General features: G+C 36.8%; 1 protein-coding gene across 2 annotated transcripts; it reads left to right on the top strand.

Annotated features, from left to right (window-relative positions):
* Nucleotides 1-750: 750 nt before the first annotated feature.
* LOC105039104 (probable plastidic glucose transporter 1) lies at nt 751-26,134 on the top strand. Of its 2 annotated transcripts, none has more exons than XM_010915102.3 (12): nt 751-1,109; nt 1,201-1,330; nt 2,546-2,746; nt 3,043-3,142; nt 4,053-4,165; nt 7,921-8,014; nt 8,092-8,248; nt 11,240-11,386; nt 11,491-11,564; nt 12,539-12,627; nt 21,774-21,888; nt 25,436-26,134. In XM_010915102.3, the coding sequence occupies exons 1-12, from the start codon at nt 908-910 to the stop codon at nt 25,631-25,633; spliced, it is 1,620 nt and encodes a 539-aa protein (XP_010913404.1). In that variant the 5' UTR covers nt 751-907; the 3' UTR covers nt 25,634-26,134. The 2 variants fall into 2 exon arrangements, with proteins under 2 accessions (XP_010913404.1, XP_010913405.1); XM_010915103.3 differs by lacking the exon at nt 751-1,109 and adding an exon at nt 1,428-1,574.
* The last annotated feature ends 71 nt before the right edge of the window (nt 26,135-26,205 follow it).

Below are 26,205 nucleotides of genomic sequence, written 5' to 3'. Positions count from 1 at the left end.
AATTGATTTAATTATTTTTGCATAGCATTCATCAAATTTGCATCTTTTTTTTTGGCTTCAATTATGTTTTTATATTCAAATTTAAGATACAAATAAAAAATAATTTAATGCTTCTCTTATAGATGCTTTAGTCATAATTTTTTGAGATGGATCACAAATAACCAATTCCATAGGATGACTATGAGCATACATCTATTTTCTTGGTAAATTATGGGCACATTGTTGAGGTATATTTGATGGTTCTTGAAGTCTTTCATCTTCTTATTCTTATTTTTGAGATGGAGTATTTTTTAATATCATTTTATTTATTTTATTATCAAGAGAATCTGCATTATCAATTAAATCTATTTTTTTGATAAAAAGTTGTTAGTTTCATAAAAATAACATGAATTAATTTTTTTACTACTAGAATTTTTTTATTGAAAACTTTATAAATTCTACTAATAGTAGAATATCCAAAACAAAATGTCTTCATCAAATTATTTGACTTATCTTTATGATTATTCAAAATAAAACAATGATAATCAAAAAATTTAAAATATGTAATATTTAGTTTTTTTCTTTTACAAAGCTTATATGGAGATTTTTCGAAAATAAACCTATCTAATATACCATTTGGTATAAAACATGCTGTCTTAATAATTTTTATATAAAAATATATTAAAAATTTATTTATTTATTTATTTTCATCATCCCATCCTATTGGGATGTTCTGGAACCGAAAAATTCATCAAGCACGCTAAATCTGGCTTCCACCATCCCCTGTTTCTTCTCGCCCGTTTGTTCTTACATTGTCATTGTGGCCCACTCTTTATCCACGCATGATCGCATAAACTGCACAAACTCCTCGCTCGTCTCTGTGTCCTTCCTCCTCTCCTTCCCCTCCATCTCCCTCTCCATCACTCTAATGCAGTTATCAGCTATACTTTACCCCCCATACCCCAAGAGCATCACCACCTCATTAAAACCCAAAGGCCTCTATCTCCATCCTCTCCTTCCAAGAAGACGCAAATGCTTTCTTGGTTTCAAGTTCCCTCCCCAACCCAAAGAAGTCCTCAAACTCTCCGCCACAAACGAGCCTCCTCCTTCGCTTCCGACATCCGACTCAGGTTCGCTCCTGCCCTATTTCTCTTTCTTTTCCCAATCTTATAAAACCGGCGCCCTTCTTGACGATTTCTGCGACTCTTTTTGGCTGCACAGACGGGGACAAGCCGAGTCCTTCACAAGAGGAAGAAGAAGAAGCAGGAGGTATCGACCTGAGTTGGTTGCCGGCTTTCCCTCATGTTCTCATGGCCTCCATGTCTAATTTCCTCTTCGGATATCATATCGGGTGAGTTTTTCCTGGGCTACTACTTTTTTTTTTTTTTTTTTTAATTTTCCTTTTCGTTTGTCTTTCTACATACCAAGAACCTTCTTGAAAACTTAAGGACCGAGGAAACCTAGATTGATGACTCGTTTGGAAGGCGTCGAAGATGTGGTCATCGAGACGAATGGATGACCAAATACTCGTAAATCCGGATCTGAAAGATGGGTCCTAGGTTGGCTGATTATGGTCTTATACAAGAATCCTACTGGTATCATCTTCTTTTGCTCTTCCACCATCTTCTTTCTCTAATTCTTGTACGTTGCATTAACAGAGGGTTTACCCATTGAAACAGACGAGGTGAAAGAGGAACATCAAAAGATGGGTTTAGGTTCGTTGATTTTGGTCAAATAGAAATTGATGGTGTCTTTTTTTTTTCTGCGGCATATTGTCAGGACTTGGGAGTGACACTTTTGAGATGAAAGCTTTGTGTTTACTAATTTGCTTCCATATCCACAATACTGTGATTAATGGCTATCTCCAATTCTCATGCATATCAACCCCAAATTTCACTTAATAGAGACTAGGATCTGCTAAGCTTTCACTCACGATGGACTGCCAAAAATGCTTTAGAAATTAGTTCTAACTTGCTTTATGTAGCTCCTAACTAAGGAATGTAATGTGGGGAACTCATAAACGACATGGGTACTGTTGTTTCCATAACAAATCTTTATAAATTTATCTTTTCTTGTTTTTTAAAAGATTTCTGATACTTTAAGTCACAAGGATTGATGTTGCATTCATTTGTGGCTGGTCAATATGATATGATCCTCAATATGGAGGTAGTACGTCTCAGTAATTACAAGCAAAAGAAATGTAAAATAATAATAAAAAAAAAACACTGAGAAATACAAGGTCGATATGCGTTGATAAACCTCAATGTCATGTTATACAACCAGTATGGTGCACAGTCCCCTGATCACCCAGTATTAGTGCGTAGTGGCCCCTTTATATCAGCTCATGGTTGGTATAGCACATAATAACTTGTATATGGCTAGCACACATAAGATTCCTGACCTTAATCATGGCTAAATTCAGTTCACTACTCATAATAGTTATCTATCCATATGTGTGACACCTTATACATTATTTTCTCAGAACTGATTTACTGTCATCACATTGCTTGTTTTCTTTTCCAATTGTAAACCTTTAGAAGAGTGATGAAGGGTTGACATGTTACAGGGTGATGAATGGTCCAATAGTAGCTATCGCACGAGAGCTTGGCTTTGAAGGAAATTCCTTTTTGGAAGGTCTTGTGGTGAGCATATTTATAGCTGGTGCATTTATCGGAAGCATTTGCTCTGCATCATTCATTGATAACTTTGGTTGCCGACGCACACTTCAGATTGATACGATACCATTGATTCTTGGGGCACTTTTGAGGTTTGTTCTATCTATATTATATTGGTATTATCATGGTTTATATGTTTAAATTCTTTATGCATGTTGAAGGATATCCATTGCTTTTCATATTGTGTATATTCTAGTTCTCTTTTGTTCATTATTTATAAGTTTGCATAATATAACATCAACAGATGCATTCAAACAGTGAATGGAATTATGTAACCACTTATATGTTGTTCAATCCACCATTTGAATGCATCTTTGATATTATATTCTGCATCAATAGCTTTTTAAATTTAATGTGGGATACTGACTTCTGATTTACATCATTGTAGTGCACAAGCCCATTCCTTGGATGAGATGCTTTGGGGGAGATTTCTTGTTGGTCTAGGCATCGGTTTAAATACTGTACTTGTTCCTCTTTATATTTCTGAGGTAATATTGCATCATGAAGGTGAAACTAAGTTGGTAGTAATACATTGGAATTTTTGACATCATGAATACCTAACAAGTGAAATCAAAATTTCTTTTGCTAATAGTGCTAGAAATATCCTATCAATCTTCATCCTAAGAATTTGTTTTAATGGCTATGTTATTGTACCTTAGTGTCTGATAGCAGATTACTGCACCATATTTAGTTTTCAACCATCTAGAACTTGATTTCAAGGTCCATTTTGGCTGAGCAATCAGTCAATTTTTTCATGCTACTGGCATTTTGGAAGATATCATATACTGTATCAATTTTTTGCTCCTTACGCTGGATCATAATCTAGATTAGACCACATTTGCTGATGGTATTTGTTATGCTATTATCAAAATCCTGCAAGCATGAACTAAGTTCACCTTGTCCTTGCCAGTGTCACATCATTACTTTAGCAGTCTGGTCTTCCTAAACTGGGTAATCTATCTGTGTAGTTTAACTAGTCAAATTTAACACCTTCTAACTTCAGTTGCCGCAGTTACCTCAAGTAGCAAATAGTAACATGTGATATGATTCTTTCTTTCTCTAGTATGCATGTACAGGTTTCATTATTCTCTCTAAGTTTTGATTGTAGTGTTACCTTGGAAATAAATCTTTGCTTTTTATATATTTTTGTGAAATTTTAGTTTCTAATGTTGCACTGCAAAGTCTATGTTTCTTTAGATTCATTAGGGGAACAATTGTACATCTGGTATTGCTTTAGATGCACCAACATGCTCTATGATTTTTTTTTTTTCCTTTTCAATTTCTACAATTTCCCATGCAACTGCTCCAAGGTTTTGACTTCCATTTGTTGGATGAAATCTCTTTTGCATCTGATATTTGGTGATACATATTATTTAATCTCAAGATATTATGATGTAGGTTTCTCCAACAAAACATAGAGGTTCTTTGGGAACTCTCTGTCAAATAGGAACTTGCTTAGGGATTATTGCAGCACTTTCTATAGGAATTCCTTCTGAAAGTGATCCTCATTGGTGAGGAATCCTTCTGGTATCAATATTTCGATTATTTTTTTAGTCATCATCATCTATATAAAAGGGATCCATATTTTGCAATTTAAGGGAGCTTTCTCCCTTATCTAATGTCAGGCCATTTTATTATATGTTGCATAACACTCTAACTTCAAATATTATCTTTCTACTTAGCACCATTATGGTTAATCTTTTTTTCTCCATTAGTAAATTTGATGTATTTGGTTTTGTACACTGAATATGAAAGATGGCAACGCAGGCCAACAGCCCTAGCTACTGACTTACATCTGACACAAAATATTTGATCTTGGGATGGAAGTCTGTCAAAATGTTACTGAATCTGATTTATATTTCAGAAAATAAATAAAGATCAGTTGGTATCTGGATCCTTTTGGATCCCAATCCACCTGACTCCAAAATAGTCTGTTGAACAATGTACCATGTTTCTAAGAACTTGAAATGGATTGAAATTCACGTAGATCACAAATTTGAGGATGGATCAATTCCATATTTTGATCTCAGCACTCTTATAGATGCTATATCCAGATTTTGATTTATATCTGTCTGGATTTGGATCTTGTAGGTTATCAAGATTTGGTTATGTTTAGAAATCATCTGTTGCTGCCCTATTCAAGTGACAACTCTATTATTTGTAAAAAAAATCATCTGCCTTTCTTTTATTAAATTTCTCACCTTTCAATAACTAGTCTCTAATGCTCGATGAGTTTGCATGTGATAAGAACGGAAGTATGGTTTTCAGAACTATGTTGAACTGGGCAGTTCAGAGTGTGTCGAATCGGATCGGTGGGGAACCGGGATGGTTCCGGCTTGAGAAGTGGCACACGCCGGCGTCGAGGAAAAAAGAGAGGGGAAATAGAGGAAGAGAGAGAGAGAGGAGGGGAGGGAAATGCCGGACGCCGTCGTCAGAGGGCGGCGCTGGCCCGTTGAGGTCGTTGGAGGGCCGGGAAGGCGTCCGCGCTCGGTGTCGTCCGATAGGGGCTTTAACCCCGAGAGAGAAAGAGGGGAGGGATGCTATCGGATGGTGGGGACAGCGGCAGAGAGGGATCTCCGGTGCTGTTGGGTGGTCGCCATAGCCACCGAATGGCGAAAAATGCACGGATGGAGCCACGGCCGCAGAACAGGGGCGACCGTCCTTATTTCTCGCATCGTGTTTTTTAAAAGTGATGATGAATAGTGAAGCTGGCGGTAGATTTGCTATTTTTACTATTTCAATTTTTTTTTAAAAAAATCGAGAAACAGTGAAGCAAACAATGGAATTGCTGGCTTCATTATTTCAATATTTTTTTAAAAAATTTCAGAAACAGTAAAGACAGCAATAGCCGGCAATGGGTTTGCAGGCTTTACTTAAGTAAAGCCAGCAAACTCATTACCGGCTTCACTGTTGAGTGAAGCTTGCAAATCCATTGCCAGCTTCACTGTTGTCAGATTTTTTTAAAAAAATCTATGAAACAGGGGCTATTACCCCTATTTCACAGCCATGGAGCCGCAGGTGGTGTTTACGCCGTCCGACGGTCATGGCAGCCAGCCGGAGTCCCTATGGCGACCTCTCCATCGGACCCCCCTCGGTCTTTTTCGTTCCCTCCCCCCTCTCTCTTCTCTTTTTTCTCTCGCGGACGACAGAGACTGCGGCCCTCCGAGGGTCTGCGCAGCTCTCCGATGGCCACCGACGGCGTCTCGACCGCCTCAACCTGCTTCCCTCCCCTCTTTCTCTTCCTCTCTTTTCCTTTCTCTCTCTTTTCCACCTCCCTGCTTCGTCCCTTCCTCCCTTTGTCGGTTCGCACCAGTTTGATCTGGTATGGGGCCGTACAGATTCGTGCTGCCGGCCGACCGAAACAGTGTCCGACACCGATTTTGAAAATCTTGAATGGAAGGAATAATGAAGAAGCTCAAACAATGTTTCCATCTTCTATTTATTCTATGGAAAAGCCCTTGATTGTTAGCAGCCCTATTGGAAACATAATATATACATATTTATGTATGTTTGTATGTATATGTGCATATATATCATAAATGTATATGTATGATACACCTGTGTACACACACACACACACTGATATATAAGCTAGAGTTTATATATTTCCAAAAATAATGATGGGCTATTCAAATTGAAGATCCACACAATTGAGTTTTGATCTAGACCTTAGAAACTGGGTGGAAATTTATAAACATTTTCTTTTTGAGATCTTTAACCTACATAGTGAGTACAAAAATGAACATTGTCTATTGCAATATGATGCCATAACATATGATGGGCACATAAATTGAAGATTCATTTCGTGGATCCTAATCTAAGTATCTTAAAATATGGATAGATTTGAATTAAATGGTTCTTGATGGTTAGATCATAGCAAACACAAGATCATGCTCTTAAAGCCATTCATTTTTTCACCCATTTGATGCTTAGGTTAAAGATTATCAAAACACATTTATTGGTTTCTAGGCTTTTTTTTTTGACGTAGATCATGTTTAATGGTTTGGTTCTTCAATTTGCATAGTTCATCATTGATTTGAGTTGTTAAAATCTGTTACCACAGATTTAATGTTTAGTGTCTAGTCCATCTCTCTCTCTCTCTCTCACTCTCTCTCTCTCTCTATATATATATTCCTCATTGTATATGGATTATATGTTCTGTTAATACACTAGAAGATTGAAAGGTAAGGTCGAAAACTTACATTGACAAATATCACAAATCTCAAGTCTCCATGAACATGTCAATGCGTGAAAAAAAAGAGCTTAGAGAAGTAAAGCCTGAAGAATGCATGCCTATTTTATAGTTCACTCAGGGCAGTTACCCTAAATACATATATGCACACATGTGATGCACTCATCTAGGTAATAAACATACAAAATGGAATGCATGTGCAAAGAACATAGCATAGTTCTACATAGCACACATGCTCTAATGCTCCCCTAGTAAAGATACAATATATCCTACATAGAGAATTAGCTAAGAAGGAGCAATGACCAGTAGGTGGTCTTTGCTTTTAAGGGCAAGTCAGCAAGCTGCTTTAAAGAAGAACCAGGATACTGATGGCACCTATAGTGATTGTTAGTTAGAGGTTCCCCTGTTTAATTGAAAAAGTAGGGGCAGGGTCCTCCCTAGTCAATGACATGTTTCAAATAAACCAGAGCAATGAAGTTTTGGTGTTTGGATAATACCCATTTCTCACCCAAAACATGTTAATAATTTGATATAATTGTAATCATCATGTTTTGAGAAATTGTTTTTTGATTATCTAATACTACTCATTATATAATTGTAATCTGTTAAATAGATCCATTGTAACAGATATGCTTATGCCAATTTTTTTTTTGGATTAGTCTTCTTAGCGGAGAATTTTGCATAAAATCAGTTCTTGCTTTGAACATGTTGATTTTGTCGAGGTTCATGAAAAACTTAACAAATGCTGACATATTTGATTCCATAGGTTAAAAGTTGTCTAAATTCCTCTGACCAGATGTACTAGACCAGTAGAATCTGTCTGAATTAGCACACATCGTGTAATGGTTCACATTTCACAGTTCACATAACCAATTGGATGTGCTGATGTTTTCAGTAATTCTCTTGCTTCCATACTGCTATATGTATATATAGTACTGAGGCTTTATAGAAGTTTAATAAATCCTCAAGCATGTCAACTTATTCTAAGTTGTGCTTATCATGTATTCTAGTGCTTGCACCTGTCTGGTTTGATGTATGAATTTCGTAAACATTCGTAAGTATTTCTTGGTGCAGGTGGAGGACGATTCTATATATTGCATCTGCCCCTGGTTTTATTCTTATGTTTGGTATGCAGTTTGCTGTTGAGAGTCCACGATGGCTCTGCAAGGTAGCTTAGTTTTTGATTCAACCATGGTTCTTTAGTCAAAATTTTCCACATGTATATAAAGAATTTAACCTGCATAGGTAGGAAGGTTTGATGATGCGAAAGGAACTATAGAAAAACTTTGGGGTGAATCAGAAGTTGAGGAGTCTATCAAAAAAATTCAGTCGGTCAGTAAAAATGATGACAGCAATCTGGAGACTAGCTGGTTGGAGCTCTTTGTGGAGCCCCACAATAGAGGTTTCATTTTATGTCCTTCCTTTGGGTTGCATATATGGTTTGTTACTATAAGTAGATACTGCTGATTCTTTGTTAATAATTTACTCCAATGCATTCAAACTTTTGCCTTGATACCGTTTTTCTTCTATTTAAAAAGTCTTTCAGTTATTACATTATCATTGCTTAACATGCTATTAGTAAAGGGGGGATGCCACCACCAACTTTATTTAGGTTGGATGGAATCCATTTGAGTAAAGGGGGGATGCCACCACCAATGTTTGAACCCTAAATCTCTGTGAAGCAGAGAGGGATACCAACTTTTAGTGAACTAGGGCTTTTTGGTAGTTCAGATGCAAGCTTGGACAAGAACTAAGTTTATATGGTCATCTAGAAGTTTTGGTTCACTCAAAAGTCAAAACATCATGCCTTAGTGATTTTAATTTCAATAAAGTGCTCATTTCAATTTGCTGATAGATTAAGCAGAAGGACTAGTAGATATATGAGCTAATGAAAACATTTTACAATGAAATTAGATTGTGGTGACGGTAGTGCAGGTGTAAAATAAATACCAGAAAAGACCTCTATAAATGCAGGGGAATGGATCTATACAGGACAAGGCAGTAGAGGTGACTTTTACATGAATTAAGGTGCCATATTGTGCAAATCTGCACCCTCAGTACATGATGTGCCATCTACATCATAGTATACATGTGCTATTAATAAGATATCAGCATGTTACTTGTACCTGTATACTGGCGTGCTTGTCCATGCCGACTCCATATTGGTCTATGCTGGTACCTGTCTTTTTGGCAGACTCCTGCACAGGCCCATTTTAATTCCTGTGGGCGTAGCATGTGACTAGGAACATGATCAGCAAAGCAGAAAACTTGCCATACCAGATCACGACTAGCATAGGCATGCTCATGATACTTCAACACATGGTTTCAAGTGCAGGCTGTGCTGATCTCTGCCAGTTGGCGCATAATTTGCCAAGCCAGTAGTGGAATGGGTCAGCATGAGACATATTCAACACTTTTTAAAATATTTTTAATTAAAAATTTCAAATCCTTTATTTTTTTTGGGTTTCAGCACAGTGAGGCACACATGCTGGCACAGCATGGTGTGGCCTTTGGTTGATTGCTCCAAGAGCCTCTATTATATTATACTGTTTGTTACTGCAATATGAACACCCTCCATGCCAAAAACATGCACAAGCTTGGTCCTAAAAATGATTAAGAAGCATGTTTTCAGTCTTTACAATATAAGATCGAAAAGATAAAGCATCAGTGAGAGATGGAGGCAGAAGTAGGGGTGAAAGTAGAAAGAATAATATCTGTTCGTTTGTATCTAAATCTATCTAAATACGATAGAAATTTGAGCATCCGACTAATATCCGTATTTGTATCATATCCGTTGAAGAAAAATGGATATGGATAGACAATTATCCAATCCGTATTCGAACATGTGAGTCCATTTGTTATCCTATTTGATTTTATATAGCATTCATGAATTTTTAAGGAAAATAAATGACCACATTGACTTGATTTGTCATCCACCTAGTAATATCTTTGGTTCTATGGTCATAAAGTTTAATCATCCCTCTTATATCCGTATTTATATCTATATTTTTGATATCCGATTTGTACCCGTATCCATTTAAAACAAATATGGATATGAATTTTTGCATCTAATTAATATCCGTATCCGTATTCGTTAAATAAAACAAATATGGGTATAGATATTACTAGTATCCAATCCGTATCCGATCTGTTTTCAATCTCTGATGGAGTTCTATGTTAATGGACAGCACATTGAGTTGTTAGGGAAGAGATCTACCCATATTTTTTATTAAGGTATCTACTAATATATAGCGTGAAAGGCTCTAAAGCCCACTGTGTTAGAGCTTGCAGCTGCAAAACCGCTGTTTAAGAAAAATAAAACTGCTTGCATCCCAACGAGAACAAACATATTATGTGCAAACAAAGTGCCATCCCATCCCCTTCGTACACTGTTATTCTTAAATTCTTGAATCCTATTGGAATTATAACTTTTCAACTTCCCTAATTAAATTCTATTGTTGATGGAGCCTTTTTTTTAAAAAGAAAAAAAACATATGGATTCTATCATGTGATATTTTTAAAAGTAGAATCAGGTGTTCGTCCTGCATGCACATGCATCCAACATGCTGAGATCTAGTGTTAATAACTGAATAGTCGAGTGACTTGAGTCAACCATTTGTAGCATCTACTTGTGTGACTCCAAGTCTACAAGACCTACAAATGCAATTTACAGTTAGCCACATGGTAGTGATGATCATGTGGAGACATCAATCAGGAAATAGGGATGCTCTATAGGAGGGGCCATCTACAATAGCTGATTATGACTGATTTTTCAGTGATTATGGTGATGTGGATTATGGTGGTGCTGATGGTGACAATGATGGTGTAAGATTTGACATTTTTATCACAATATTTAGGATATGAAATGACATGATTGCATGATACCTGAGGCTATTACATATACTGGACCCATCTTTTGCAGGTAGAGATCCTGGAGTAGTTATGTTGAGGGTGTCCCTGCTTTGTTGAGAATATGCAAGCTGACTTTTTTTCTAATCCTAGATGCATTTGCAATGCAGTCCCATCATTTAATGTCACATATGCTTGTCATCACTAGTCAGAAACCCTTTCATTTGATTGGTAAATAATGCTGAAACAAATAAGTCGCTAATTTACTTTTATTATAGTGAACATATGGTTGCTAACATGAACTTTCTGGCCAAGTATGAGATCTCGGTGGTTGCATGTCCTATCAAGAGATTAAAAAAAAATTTTCTGGTAGGCACTTTCTAGTATGACCCATTTACCATTGATATTTTATTTTTACATTGTTAAGAAATTTCATAAATCTTGATACTCTTAGTCAACATGTGACCTTTTAGCTGTCAACGGCTGGTTTCTTTCTTCTTGATTATTTCTAGGAGGCATAACTGAGGTTCTAATATTAATGCAGTTGCTTTCATTGGATGGTCTCTTTTCATACTTCAACAGTTTGCTGGAATAAATGGAGTACTTTACTTCTCATCCTTAACCTTTCAAGATGTAGGCATTACTGATGGTGCACTTGCTAGCTTATTTGTCGGAATTACCCACCTGGCAGGTAAAAAATACAGAGATATGCTATTTTTTGGGTTTTATATGCTTTAAAAAGAAGCTCAGCATATGAAAAGAAGCTCACAATTACTCTTTGATGGTATTCTCTAGGAGCATTATTTGCTTTATACCTGATGGATAAGCAAGGAAGGCAGAGGCTTTTGATAGGGAGTTACATGGGAATGGTGCGAAGCAAGCTAGTATAATTATCTTGCATCATTGGAAATTGTTAAAATCTGTTTCTGTTTGAAGAGCAAGAAATTCTGTTGGTTGTAATGGTTTCCGCTCCCTGCAAACTAGTAAAAAGTACTACATGAATGTTAGAGATAAGTTACTTGTTTGATCTGCAGATAGTTCCCCCTGAGAACATTTAGTAATGAATTAAAGTCAATGTGCTTGTGCATTGCCATTAATTGTTAACCATATCATACTATTATTAGAACCCTCAAAATTTGCCTTCCTTCCAAGCCGTCGAGTTGCTACCTCGCATCACCATCACCGGTGGCCATCTTTTCTAGGATATAGGGACAAAAGTTTTTGTCAACCGAAACAAGAGGCTATAAGTGATTGCCTGGTACCTATACATGCAGATATGTGGGATGGGATGACAACATGAGATTGATGAACTTGTGCTTTGTTATATCCAAGACATTCTTTTTTCTACTTCTTGAATTCTAACAGTCCCCACCCACTTCTGACATGACACCCACCATGCAAGGCTGTTAGCTCGTGAATTGAAGAAAGGTATTGAACATCACCTCCATTCCAATCATCTTTACGAATAGGCTGTTAAGGGCTTTACAAGGCTTGCCCTCTTAGGCCCCATCAGTTCTGCTCTCTCTAGGCTATGTTAATATTTGTTGGTGGTTGTGTGTGAACTTAAATTTGTGCTTTGCTATATCCAAGACTCTTTTTTTCTTTCTTTTTTTTGCTTCCTTATAGTATATGGGTCCTATCTTAGGAGTGGCAACAGGGATCTTGAGTGGGCAAACAAATTAATATAATTTATGTCTGTGACAAATTTTTTGCTTGTAAAGTTTGCCTGTCGCACATAGTTTCACATTACATGTCTATAATATGGACATAATCCAAAGAACCGCAAATACTCTCGTAAGTTTTCCAACTTGTTTGTTATGTTAATTTCTCCATCTTTGTGCAGGCATGTTCTATGTTTCTTATAGTTTATGCCATTAATTTTCCACAAGATGAAGGGCTCAGCCACAGCCTATCAGTATTTGGAACTATCATGTATGTATGTCTCTCTGTATGAAGTTATTTCAAGTGGTTTATGTTTATTTAGTGCTTCAAAGGAAATTTAACTAAAGCACGCTATAGGATAAAATAATTAAATAAACACTTGCACAGGTTATTCATTCATTATTATTTTATAGAAGACACAACTGAATCTGTTGGATATGGATGCAATAAATAACAAATTTTGGGTGTTCAAGAGACATGGCAAGCAATGTTTGATCATCTTTTCTTGGTTATTTTTAGCTTGACATGTGACTAATGGATGTGAAACTTAAGCTGTTACTAGGTAATATATGATTTAAACTTCCTTGCTTGGATATAGCATGCCCATTTTTACCTTTTAACTCCTTTGTTTCCCAAATTTCTTTTCAGTGAATGAAAAGATTATTAAACAGAATAACTAGTGGTTCCTTTTTTTTTCCTTGCATGTATTTATCAGTTATTTAGTTTGTTGGCACAGTGGGACATCTGATATCAGAAATGCTGTTGTTTTTGTCCTTTTAGCTCTCTGCCTCCTTATTCCTGGTGCATCCTTCTAAAGGGTCTTCTTTCTGTTCATACTATCGCAATTTCCCCATTTACTTATCATATTTATTGGTGATTTTGTCCTTGTTCAGATTTGATAAATTTTCTGTTCCTTTTGTAGGGAATTAGATGACTGACATATTCTTTACTGAAAGCTGGATAATGGATACGTCAATGAGTTTTTGATATGTCAGCTACTTATGTAAGAGAAGGGGACTCCATGAAAGATTATTCTAGCTCTCCGTTAAAGATTTGATTGGGTGTTAATTTATGAATAAAAATAATTATCCTTAGATATTGCTCAATGGCTCCATGGTTCATGCAACAGGTTTAGATTGAGTATACCCCTGCATGTAAGTTATATTATATTGAGTATGTCCCTGCAACAAGTTTGTAACTCACATGGCTCTATAGTTCATGCATTTCCAGTATGTAATTATTTAAATAAAGGAAATGTATGATGTTGGCATCCATAATGAGGACCAACAAAGCCAGGGGGCGGAAAGGGCCAAATGCTCACTCCCCCTCCTTTCCCTTAAAATCTTGAAATTGTACTTGTCATGTAGGCAATGCTCATGAGATCTCCAAAAGACCATGCCCCAATGCAAGCTTATCTATTCTGATCTAGTTGAAAGTTAGAATCAAATTTAGGAGCTATTATGTGGTGAGATGGCTGGCTATACCAAGTACTTCTTTTAGTCCTACAAGCTGTCCATCCCATGATCTATCCTTAGTATGAAAAGCTTCCTTTCTTTTAGTCTACTTTAAAATATAGAAGCTTTGACCGATCATATAGAATTTGTTAATGTTTCCAAGACCTCCACAAAGATGTCATATAATTCAAAGTGCAGTGGTTTGGGATTGGAAGCTTATCAAGTTTATCTATTTGGCTTTTTAAAAGTAGTCATTAATTTGTCTTTTCTAGATGTACTAGAAAAAAAACCTTACCTTTTTTTAAAGGAAGTTGCATATGTTTTTGTATGTGTGTGTTCTTTGTTGAAGTTGAGCAGAATTTCATTATCTAATGCCTAATCGTTTGATTATACAGTATTCAGACTGGTTATTAGTTGCCATTTTTCCATCTTGACTTGCATGCTGGCTCCATTGATGTCAATGAGGACTACATTTTGTAGAGGACTTTTGGATCTTTGATTATGGATGACCTCTTGGAGGAAGTTGGATTGACTTGCTGGAAGCCACTCACAATTTAAGATATCGATTTAACAATGAACCTGTGCAAGATATAAACTTGGTGTCAATACCTATATTGGTCAGGTATCAGTAAGGTATGGTACCAATGCATACCATATTATGCCAAAACACAATATAGTAGTTGGTAACTTCGTATCAAGGTTTTGAATCCCGTGGAATGGAGGTGTCCCGGTATCTCCATGTAATAGGATGCTCCGCTGTCCCATCCCGTCTCGACAGCTGTCCCGGTTATATATCCTAGTAGATATCCTCCATCTTTTTCTCCTTTTTTTTTTTCTTTTTTTCTTTTTTTCTTCTCTTCTTTTCTTTCCTTTTCTTCTACCTTCATTTTTTTCTCTTTTTCTCATCCCTTCCTCTCTTCTTTTTTCCTTTTTTTTCTTCTTTCGCTTTTCTTTCTTTCTTTCTTTCTTCCTTCCTTCGTTTCTTTTTGTTCTCCCTTTCTTTCTTTCTTTCATTTTTCTTCTTCTTCTTTTCTTTCACCTTTTTTCTTTTTTTTCATCTTTCTTTCATCTTTCATCTTTCTTTTTCTTCGCCTACATAGATGGGTTTTGGAGTTCCGACCCCATCTCAAACTTATTTTCTCATAGGAATGGGACAAGATGGTCGGGATGCTTTTCGTCCCACTGGGACATAAAACCTTGGTTGGTATGATGGTATTGGCACCATTAGAGGTGACACACCTTGTGTTGTACAATTTGATACTGAGGGGCATACTGAAGTAATGCTCTGGTACTAGCGTGGTATTGTAAGGCCATATTGATAGATATGGCACCGTACTTAAACCCTTGACTGTATATTAGGTGGTTTGGAAATGATCAAAGGAGGTTTTTGGCTTGCTTTTGGCTTATTGTTGAGTGGAAATTATTGGTTGCTTGCACATGAGAGACAAAAAGACCTGTCAAAACCCCAACCTATTAGAATTACGAATTGGGTGAGAGAATGTCTTTATCGTCTACCGATGAAAGAGGTTTGGATGTATGATGTATTCAATCATTTTAACATGTCCCTTAATGTTAGATCAATCCCGTTCAGGATCATTGGCAAGCTGTTATGCAGGTCCTTCAGTGATCAAAGGACTATTTATGCTGACACCGATCTCCAAATGCAAGAATACATTAATGTTTATTGGGTGATCATCATGATGCACTTGAAGATGTGCATGTGTGCTATTCGCCTGCCATCGTCACAAATAAGCAAACGCATAATCAGGTTAAGATTTGTCTGAAATTTGACCATGGTTTGACTCATTGACTGGCTGCAACCAAGCTTGAGCTGCCTTGCCTGCTTATGCTGGAGCCAAGTTAGACCTCATGATGATCTTCTGTTCCCTTGTGGGTTGGTGTTGTGGCAACTGGTGCTTTCACTTTTCCATGTCAAGTAGCTAGAGAATAATGCAGGGACATGAAGATAATCAAAATTTGCCTCCATGTTTGTGCAAAAATTCTGTAACCGTAAAGTGATGCACATGTCATGGACTTAGCGGTCATATACTTGAACTAGTATATGTTAAAGGCCAACCAAGGGAGCAATGTTTTTTGACATTGTGTTCGGGCTGAATTAGTTCTAGAAGGTGTATATTAGGAAATAATCTTGGAGATCTTATTAAATAAGTTGTATCAATAAAACCTAGGCATATTTGGTCAGTATGAGTCAAAGATCTTATCTAATTGAGCAACATCAACATAAGGTGGAGATCTTCTTCGGTTGATCGATGTCAAGATGTGGCAAAGATCTTGTTCAATGAAGAGGCATATTATAAGGAGTATTTTTATTTTAGTCCTCATCGCAGGAAAGGAATGTGGACACATTTATGGGAAGGTCCAAATAGAGATGCCTAGCCATTGTTATGACTTATGAGTATCTTGAGTTGATTGAAATTTCTAGTTTTATTCTTCATTGTGTTGTGAGAGTTCTTTCTGATTGCTTCTTCTCTTATCTTGCTATCATATTGTTGGGTAGACCTTCCTCAAGAAGAAGTGTCACTGCGTGCACTATGAAGATGTGGTGTCATATCCAGGGATGGTCCTCCAGAGTTTGAGAATATTGCACTTTTGGTTCTCAGCTTGAATTTACCCTATGAATTTGATGTTGGGTTATGGTTTAGGTGACTATGGGCAAAGAGAGGAACTGGTCATGGAGAAATTTTGTAAGGACCATTGATTGTTAGTGTGATTCCCCAGCCCTTTTGACCAAGTCAAATCATGGACCCTTGAGAGAGTGAGACTCAGCTTTCTCTTTGCTCGGCGATCGCGGTGGCAATATTGTAGGAAAAAAGGAAAAAAGAAAGAAAGAAAGAAATCCCTTTGGCCAGAAATTTGGGTGCAGAATATTCACCCGTGAAAGGAAGGCGAGCTTGATTTCATCGTCAGGATCTTTGTAATATGCGTAATTATTGAAAGTTGCAGGCTTATCCTCTCTTTATTTCTTCTCCAAGGGTTTCTAAAGTTGGACCTTCAATTCTCGCTATTCTGTAGGGACCATCCTATAAGGAGGCTTAGAGATTGGTGTAGCTTCTGGCATATATCAATTTCGAGATCAATCTCTCGATTAGGAGGTAGTTCGAGTAACTCATATGGAAAAACATCAGAAAATTCTCTAACAATAGGAATATCATCCAACTTCACTTCTTTTCGAGTGTCTACTACATAGGCTAGATAGGTCTTACATCTTTTTCTTAGCATCTTTTTTGCACTCATAGCAGAAATAATGTACAAAGAGGGCTTATATTCCATGGGCTTCACAATGGGTGCATTGTCCTAATAGAAGAATTCTGACTCATTCGGAATCCGGAACACTACCATTTTTCCAAAGCAGTCCATATGGGCATGGTATTTAGACAACCAATTCGTCCCAAGAATAACATCAACATCATGCATATCTAGCTCCACCAAGTTTGCCACTAATTCACTTTCTCCTATCTAAATCATGTAATTTTTAAACACAGTATCGACAACCACTATCTTTTTAAGAGAAGTGGCAACATACAATAGCTTATCTAAATTTTCAAGCATGTAGTTTAAATATGTAGAGAATTTGGAGGAAATAAAAGAATGTGTGGAGCCTGAATTCAATAATGCATAAGCATCTACTGAGGTGATAGGAATTATACTTGCCACTACTTCATCATTGGCACTGGCATCCTGTTGTGTCAGAGCGAATATCTGTGTACTTTTCTCTTTTTATCGATTAACAGATTTAGTAGGTTTGGAGTCATTCTTCTTTCTATTTTGGTATTCTTATGTCTCGATTGATTGCAAGAAAAGTAAGCTCCCATCTTCTTAAGACAAAGCCCCTATGAAACTTTTCGCAATAGTCATAAGCCTTAAATTTTTTCTTATTCGAATTGCCCCTCAGGTTCCTTGATCGGACGGTCATTCAAATTTCATGTCGTCTATCAATTTGGGCTACTTGTCACCTTTTTCCTTCTCTGATCTCTTTTAAGTTTGATTCAACTTTTAGGGCTCTTTCTAATCCATCTTTATAATTGCTAAAGAGGTGAGAAGACAAACGAGACCGAATTGTATATCTCAGATCCTGCTTAAATCTATTAGTCTTGTCTCTCTCAGACTCGATAACATATGGGCAAAAACATTCTAGCTCATTAAACTTATTAGCATATTCGAGCATTGACATATTTTCTAGCTGTCATAGAGCTAGGCGTTCATTCTCCTTTTTCAATTTCACAAATCTTAAAAATTATTGATCATAAAATACTCTTAAATTCTTCACAGAAAAGCTAGTTCTTCGCATCTTCGTGCAAGGATTTGGATCCTAGCGGGGTGTCTCATGGGACACCGGAATGGGGTATCATCCCATATTTTAGGACGGCCGTCCCGCCAGCATCCTAATGTCCCGATTGGGACCTCTTGGGACATCCTTTGTCCCAAGCGTCAGGACGAGATGAGATGGGATGGCGACACATCCTGTTCTATGAGAAACACGAGACAGCCCCATCCTATAGGATTTAAAATCTTATCTTCGTAAGCAATTTTGGTAGCAGTCCATCAGAATTTAGCATTTTCAAGCATTTGAATGACCACTCTCACTTTTACATCTTTGGAGATCTAAAGTACATCAAACATTGTCTCCATCTCCTAAATCCATGTTTTAGTTGCTAAAGGATCAGTTCTATCCTTGAAAAGTAGCAGATTGAGCTTCTTGAACCTCTCGTAGTATGATTTTGTAGGATGGGGAGGTCGAGCAACCTAAAATTGCTGCTATTTCTGAAGTAGTTGAGCTACTATCTGGCATACTCCAGCAATGTCTGTTCGAATAGTCGGAGCACTAAAAGCTTGCTCAACTGGTTGGTTGGCATTTCCTCTCATAGTCACTGTTGCTCTTTTTTTCCTAGCAGCAAAGTTGGCTAAGATTTCCTTCTTTTTTAGGCTTATTTTTGCCTATCATAAATACTAATATTAATCGCAATAGTGGAGTTAAGAAAATTCATCTATTCTTATTTAACTAAAATAAGACCTAGCTAGACTTGATCTGTCTATCCATTACTAAGCTTTAAATTCTATCTATGATTAAACTTATGCTTTCACGCTACTTAGGCAGACATTGCTAGAGTATGCTAGGTAGTAGCTTAACTGTTCCAGCAGCAGTAACAGTTTTAGATGGCTCCTAAACCTCCCTATCCTATAGAATCTTACTATGAGAGGTTTATGAAGCTCAAACCTACCACTTTTTGAGGGTGGAGCTAATTCTTTAACAGTTGAGATGTAGATTCAAGAGATAGAGATGCTGTTTGATGCATTTTAGTTCTCTAAAGATGTAAAAGTGGGAGTGGCCATTCCAATGCTCAAGGAAAATGTTGAATCCTGATGGACCGCTACCAAGGCTGCTTACGAAAATGGCGAGAATCAGCTATCTTGGGAAGAATTTAAGCGAATATTTTGTGACTATTATGTTTTTAGGATCAATGAAATTGGAAAAGGAGAATGAATTCCTACCTTTATAGTAGATAGAAAATATATTAGTGCTGGAATATGATAATAAGTCTAATGAGATGGGATGTTTTTGTCCTCGAGTTAATGAGCCTGAGAGAGGCAAGGCTCATAGATTTGAGCATGGTCTGAGATATGCAATCTGGTCTCGTTTATCTTTTCCCTACTTCAGCAATTATAAAGATATATTGAAAAGAGTCTTGAAAGTTGAATCAGATTTGAAGAGATCAGAGAAGGAAAGTGGTAACAAAAAGAGGCCCAAACCGGCAGAAAATCTGAATGACCGATCAAACCCGAGGGGCAATTCGAACAAGAAGAAATTTAAGGTTTGTGACTATTGCGAGAAGTTTCATGCTATACCTTGTCTTAAGAAGATAGGAGCTTGCTTTTCTTATGGGTAGGACATTTTTGGCATGGGATTGCTCCAATAGAAGGAAGAATGACTCTGGACCCATTAAATTTGCCGATCAGAGACAAAAGTGAAGTGCACGGGTATTCGCTCTGACACAACAGGATGCAGTACCAATGATGTAGTGGCAAGTGTAATTCTTAGCAATTCAGTAGATACTTCTGTATTATTTGATTCATGCTCTACATATTCTTTTGTATCCTGCAAGTTCTCTGCATCTTTACATGTCTAAAAGATTAGATGAGCCATTGCATGCTGCTATTTCTCTTAAGAAGAAAGTAGTTGTTAATATTGTGTTTAAGCATTTGCATAATTTAGATTGGAGAAAGAGAATTAGCAGTAAATTTGGTGTAGCTAGATATGCATAATTTTGGTGTCATGCCCATATTGTCTGCTTTGGAAAAAAGGTAGTTCTAGATTTCGGATGAGCTAGAATTTTTTTATTAGGTCAATGCACCCATTGTGAAGCTCATATAGTGTAAGTTTTCCCTGCACATCATTTCTCATAGTACAAGAATGATGCTAAGAAAAGGGTGCTAGGCCTATCTAGCCTATGTAGTGCACACAGAAAGAAGTAAAGTTAGATGATGTTCCTATTATTATAGAATTTCTTGATGTTTTTGTTGATGAGCTACTTGGTCTACTTTCAGATCGAGAGATTGATTTCAAAATTGATATATGTCTGAAGCTGCACCAATCTCTAAGTCTCCTTATAGGATGGGCCCTGCAAAATTACGAGAATTGAAGATCTAACTTTAGAAACCTTTGAAGAAGAAATAAAGAGAGGAAAGGTCTGCAACTTTCGATGATTATGCACATGGCAAGGATCCTGACGATGAAATCAAGCTCATCTTCCTTCATGGGTGAGCGTTCTGTCTAAATTTCTGGCTGAAGGAATTTCTTCCTTTTTTTCTTTTTTTCCCCCACAGTGCTGCCACCGTAATCGCCCAGCTAAGAGAAAGCTTGATCTCACTCTCTTAAGGGTCCACAATTTGATCTGGTAAAAAAGGTTAGGATATCGCATTAAATAGTATCAGAGCCAACTTAGCCCATCACCCATGCGGACCAGCAGATACTCCAGCATGGGTTCATTTGGGATTGACCATGGCTTGATCATAGTGTTTATGAATTGATTTGTATGGATTTGGATCCTTAGCCTAACGAGGATGCTAGGGCTTAAACGGAGGGAGTATATGATGACTTATGCGGATATGTATTTAGTCCTATGTCGATTATTCACTAGGAAGATTTTAGGTACTATACAGGACCGAGAAACCTAAGTAATACCTTCTGGCTAGTCTTTTTGATGTGGTCTTGGGTTGTTACAGTTAGAGTGACTTACTTTATTAGCTGCAAAGTTTATGTTTAGCCAAGAAGTGGACCTCCATGTTTCTCTTAGACTTTAAAAGGGATTAAAGAGCATCATTTAGAATGGGGTCTTGCAATGTTCCATAAGGCACAACTTAAATCTCAGATTAAAGCAGCTCAATCTCTAAATCTTTCTCACTTCTTTTATGTGAAATAATTTATCATATCCCACATTCTTGCTTCATCTTATCCTCAAATCCAATTTTCAATATTTTAACATTTCCCCTTTTTTTTCTTTTAAAAGGGAACTTTGTTTAAAAGCTGCATTTAAAATCTGGACATGTAACATAGTTAGCTCATCTTTTCCCCTATTTGAAGCTCCATTATCTGTAAAATTCTAACTTTGCTAGACTTTGTAGAATCAAATCCAGTGACGTAATTTGTTCATTTTGAAATTTCAAAATTTTCAATGTAGTGAAGCAGGAAGCTATATAAATACAGTTACAAGGAAGGACCATGCAAGATAATACTCTAAGCAGTCCCTGCACAAAATGCATAATTTTCCCATATATTTGTACAAGAAAAATATGTACAAGGAAATAAATTTTTGCTTAAATTTATATACAAGAGATCAGGGTACTACACTGACAGAAGCAAATGATATTTTAAAAGTGCTCCATAGCATTCAGTTCTCTTTTACTTCAGTTCAGTAGAACTAATGCTTTCTCATTGACATGTAGGTATATTTTCACTTTTTCGATAGGTGCCGGGCCAGTTACTGCTATCATTATACCAGAGCTAAGCGGCGCCCAAACACGTTCAAAGATCATGAGCTTGAGCTTTTCCATACACTGGGTATGCTTTTTGAAAGCAATCTACCATGATGTTTAACCCTTTCCCAGAATGATGGTTAACTTGTGTCATTGCAGCCATTTGCCTTTGACATGATATTCCAGTGTTGAACATGGAATTTTGAAATCACTTTCTTTCAAGTGATCTAATGTGTTATCCCTAATATCTATTGCGTAAGAAGGTGCCAATTCACTTCAGGACCACACATGATCATCAATAGGGTGTGTCATCATTGCTAATAGAGTGAGCATTATTATGTGTAATATGGTTGGTAATCATCATCTTGATAATGCACAGGTAGGAATCTTTTCAACTGGTAAAATATGTGACCTTACTATTGGCTCTTGAGATTAAATGAATAATAGATTGATGAGAGCAACTGCAAATAATATGTTGGTCAGTCATGGTCATCCATGCTGCTTGATTGTTAGGTCACAAACAAAATCAATCAGGAGTTCCTCCTGTATTTATTCTATCGCATAGTTATGCCTATGGTTTGCTGCATTAACTTCTTTTACCGTATATTGAAAAAAGCACCATATGCAACCGATCAAGAAATGGAGTGCCAGCACTGATTATACAGAAATCTAAAAATTAAGTTCAAATTAAGAGGAGGATTAGGAAGGATAAAAGAGGATTAAAGAGAGTATCCAAAGTATGAGCAGGAAGGTGCTAGATTGAGAAGGGGAAAATAACAATAAAAGAGGGGGCCGCCACCTGGAAAAACACAGAAGAGAAGGCTTTGGTGTCTTTTGTCCTCGATAGTAAACAAGTATTTTAGTCAATATGTCTGCATATATCTGTTATATCACCCCCGACATCCATGCCTATGAAGACCTTCTAGGACGTTGCATTGTTTTAGAGTCAGCCAACAGAATCTGTCATATACAATCACATTTGTCAGAGTTGATGCTTATAATAGATATAGGGCAAAAATAAACTATCAGTAGTTTCTTGTTTAAGTGCAGTTTCCCCAGTTTTGAGAAGCAAGTTATTGAGAACTCGCTAATTATTAATTCCAAAATCAAAGGTTATGAGTGAGACATCATAAACAATACATCCCTGAATCATGGCATAGATTTTCCAACATTCTTAAATAAGAGTTATTAATGATTTAAGAGAGAAAAACCTATTATCTCTTTCTTTAAAAAAAGAAACAAGAAACATGATGGAAAACCATGACTACTGTTGCTGTACTATAGAAGTCATTAAAAAAGAGAGCACTTTTGGCAGCTTCTGTTTAGTACAGATCTGAGAATGAGAATGCCTTTTGTATAGATCTCATCAGCAAGATCACAGAACTTTCTTCTTTTCCTCCTATTCCACAAGTAGGCTTATTATCATGTTTTAGGGCTCACCTGATTTAACTCATCTTGCCCAAGACAAAGCAGGTAAAAAGAACTAATCTTGTCCAAGAACTGTATTACGATTTCAAAATAGTTGTCTGAATTTTTCAGGTCGGTCTCATGTAGAAACCTCAAAAAATCGAGATTTTTCTTAAGTTCCAAAGCAAATTTGGGGAATGTCAAGTTGGAAAACAAACATCAAGTGATTTCTTTAGCATTTGAGACTGCTAATTGATTTGCTGATCAAGTGTGAAACTAACATACATCATTTAGGATTTAAGCAATGCTCAGCAATGAATGATGTTTCACTTAGAAGAATCAAATATACAAGCATTTTTTGCTTGAAGATTTACATCAATTCTTTATTCCTTAAGATTGCATCACATTAAATGATTCTGTTCCCTCAGAACATTCACATTAACCTCTTCATTATCCTTAAGACTCATTAATCTCATTTTTGACTTGTTTTATTCCTATTCACTGACAGCAATATCATTGTCATCCAAGCCTGTCCCCTTGAAAATGGATTGACTATCGAACATCACTTACAAGTCAAAAAGACTCCATGCGAGGAATTGAAAATTGGATATAAACCTAGATTAGCCCCTCATCAGTTGGTTCCATGTTCTAGGCTAAGGCAACTTTTGGCAAGAGAGGAATCTGCCATGAAACCTGGAAATTCTTGCTAAAGAGTTTCAAAATTTTAAAATTTCCAAATTTCACAAGAGAGGCAACTTTAAGCCCCACTTAATCAAGAAAATTTCAAAATTTTGCTAAACTTGGAAAGATTCATGACAGGGTTTAATATAGAGATCATTATACAAAAGCACAGTTACTAAGCTAAAGAGTCAAATAAAAACATAGTCCCATAAATACTTTGACAGTTACAGTGATCCACCATTCTATGAGTTGACAATGCATATTGACGTAGGCTACCACTTTCTTGATCCTCATGATCTTTTGAATGTTATGTCTCTTCTTTATAATCTAAGTTAGCATAGATCTTGACATGTATAATGCACATGATTTTCCTCTTAGAATAAGGACGTCTAATGGATTTTCCTTGTTGCATTTTTTTTTTCATTACCATAATTGAGATTAGAAAGGAATCTAATCTCTATACATTGCCCTTGGTAAAACTAAAAAGACAAATACGGGAATTCATTTTCCTATTTTTTCACTGATAGGTATGGATGGTTTTTGCAGAAACAGTGAAGGAATTAGCCTATGGAGGCTTCAGTCTTGGAAGAATTTATGCAAGGCCAGCCTGCAGGCCTTTAGAATTATATATACTAAGATAATCTAAATTGAATATATATTGGTATGCATTCACAAATTATTGCATACTGTTTTTCTAATCTGCCTCCGCTTGCTGAACTTAAAGTTCATCCTGTACTTGGCATTGGCTTATCAGAATTTTAATTTTATATCGGAAGTATAATTGATGGTATTTTCATTTTGGCATGAATGTGTAGTTTGTCACAGCTTTAATATATCATTAAGGGATTTATGGGGTATGGAGTATAAAAAACCACTTGCTTTCTAAGGATTCCCAAAAATCCCCATGGCTACTTGAACACACAGACAGTTGCAATGAGTCAAGGCTTCTCAAGTGTAGGTATATATTTGCTCTAGAATCATAGGCAAGACCTTGGTGAAGCTAATCAGTGCAGACTAGCAAAGGATCCACTAGATCTCAGCCTAATCATAAGCATGAATCTTTCTCATGGCTTGAACCCTTCACTTATAATCACTCTTGCTACAAACTTGTTACAGTCTTCAGTTTGTAATTATCAAAAAATTAGTGGTAGGATCAGATAGTAGTAAATTCAAATTTAAGTGGTCAACTAGTGCAGGGACTAGGGTCTAGTACCCTACCTGAGATTTTTAGGTGTGAAAACTCAAGCACTTGGTAGTATCCCATATGTAATAACTTCTTTATCGTTTCCAGGAACCATGTACTTCCATTCTTTCTATGTGCATTGTTGCCCCTCCTGATCCATGCGAAGGTATATGCAGTAGATGATTTAGGTTCTATTCTGGACATATGACCTATTGATTTATCAAATGATTTCCAGCAACGGAATACATATGGCACATGTATTTAAAACCATGACCAAACAAGCATCATTTTGTTCTTTTTTCTCAATATGCACATAACAGAACTTTTGTGATGAGACTGACTATTCCTTTTACATTTCCAGATTTGCAACTTTTTGGTGGGATTGTTTTTCTTAGAACTGGTGGAAAAATTTGGAGTTGGACCGGTCTATGCAGGATTTGGAGCAGTTTCTGCATTGTCTGTTGCATTCGCCATGTATTTCATAGTTGAAACAAAAGGTCGCTCGCTGGAGGAGATAGAGTTGTCTCTGAACCGTAATTTCCCCACTGAAGGCAAATGATACAACCAATGGCACTTTGTGCAGTCAAGTTTCTGCAGAGTAATAGAGGAGAAATTTACCATTTGGCAGTTCCAGTGAACTCGATTGGCTGTGCAAGCTGCTTACAGCAGGGGTCATGGTCCTAAATACATACTGTGGTGAACAGCTACTAGCATCTTCACATTGCTCCAAGCAACAAGACAGGCTGGCAATATTAATTAAAAAGCAGAATTACAAGGATGTTTGTCATAAGCCGTCTTTGTAACCCTCGTATGAATCTTTGTGAGCATTGCATTTTTATCCCCTCTTTTTTGATTGACCACAATAGAATGCACTAGCACATGATGTTATTGTGCTTTAGAAAGCAATGGCTATTAATGAAAATTCGGGCGCAAGGAAGCCGAAGACTTAGTTGGACTAGGCTCTTGGTCCACTGCTTGAGATGGCTTATATCCAGAAATAAGAATGTTATGCGCCTGGGGTACAAACAGTACTCATCCAATAAAGGCTACTATGTTTTGACGCTGGGTTTCGTTGTTCCAAAAAATGGAGCCGTGTGAGCTCGAACCCTCAATGGAGCGGCAAGATGACAA

Source organism: Elaeis guineensis, chromosome 1 (assembly GCF_000442705.2).
Source record: "Elaeis guineensis isolate ETL-2024a chromosome 1, EG11, whole genome shotgun sequence".
Taxonomy (NCBI): Eukaryota; Viridiplantae; Streptophyta; class Magnoliopsida; order Arecales; family Arecaceae; genus Elaeis; species Elaeis guineensis.
Note: the sequence above shows the minus strand (reverse complement) of the source record. Positions and strands in the feature narration are given on the sequence as shown.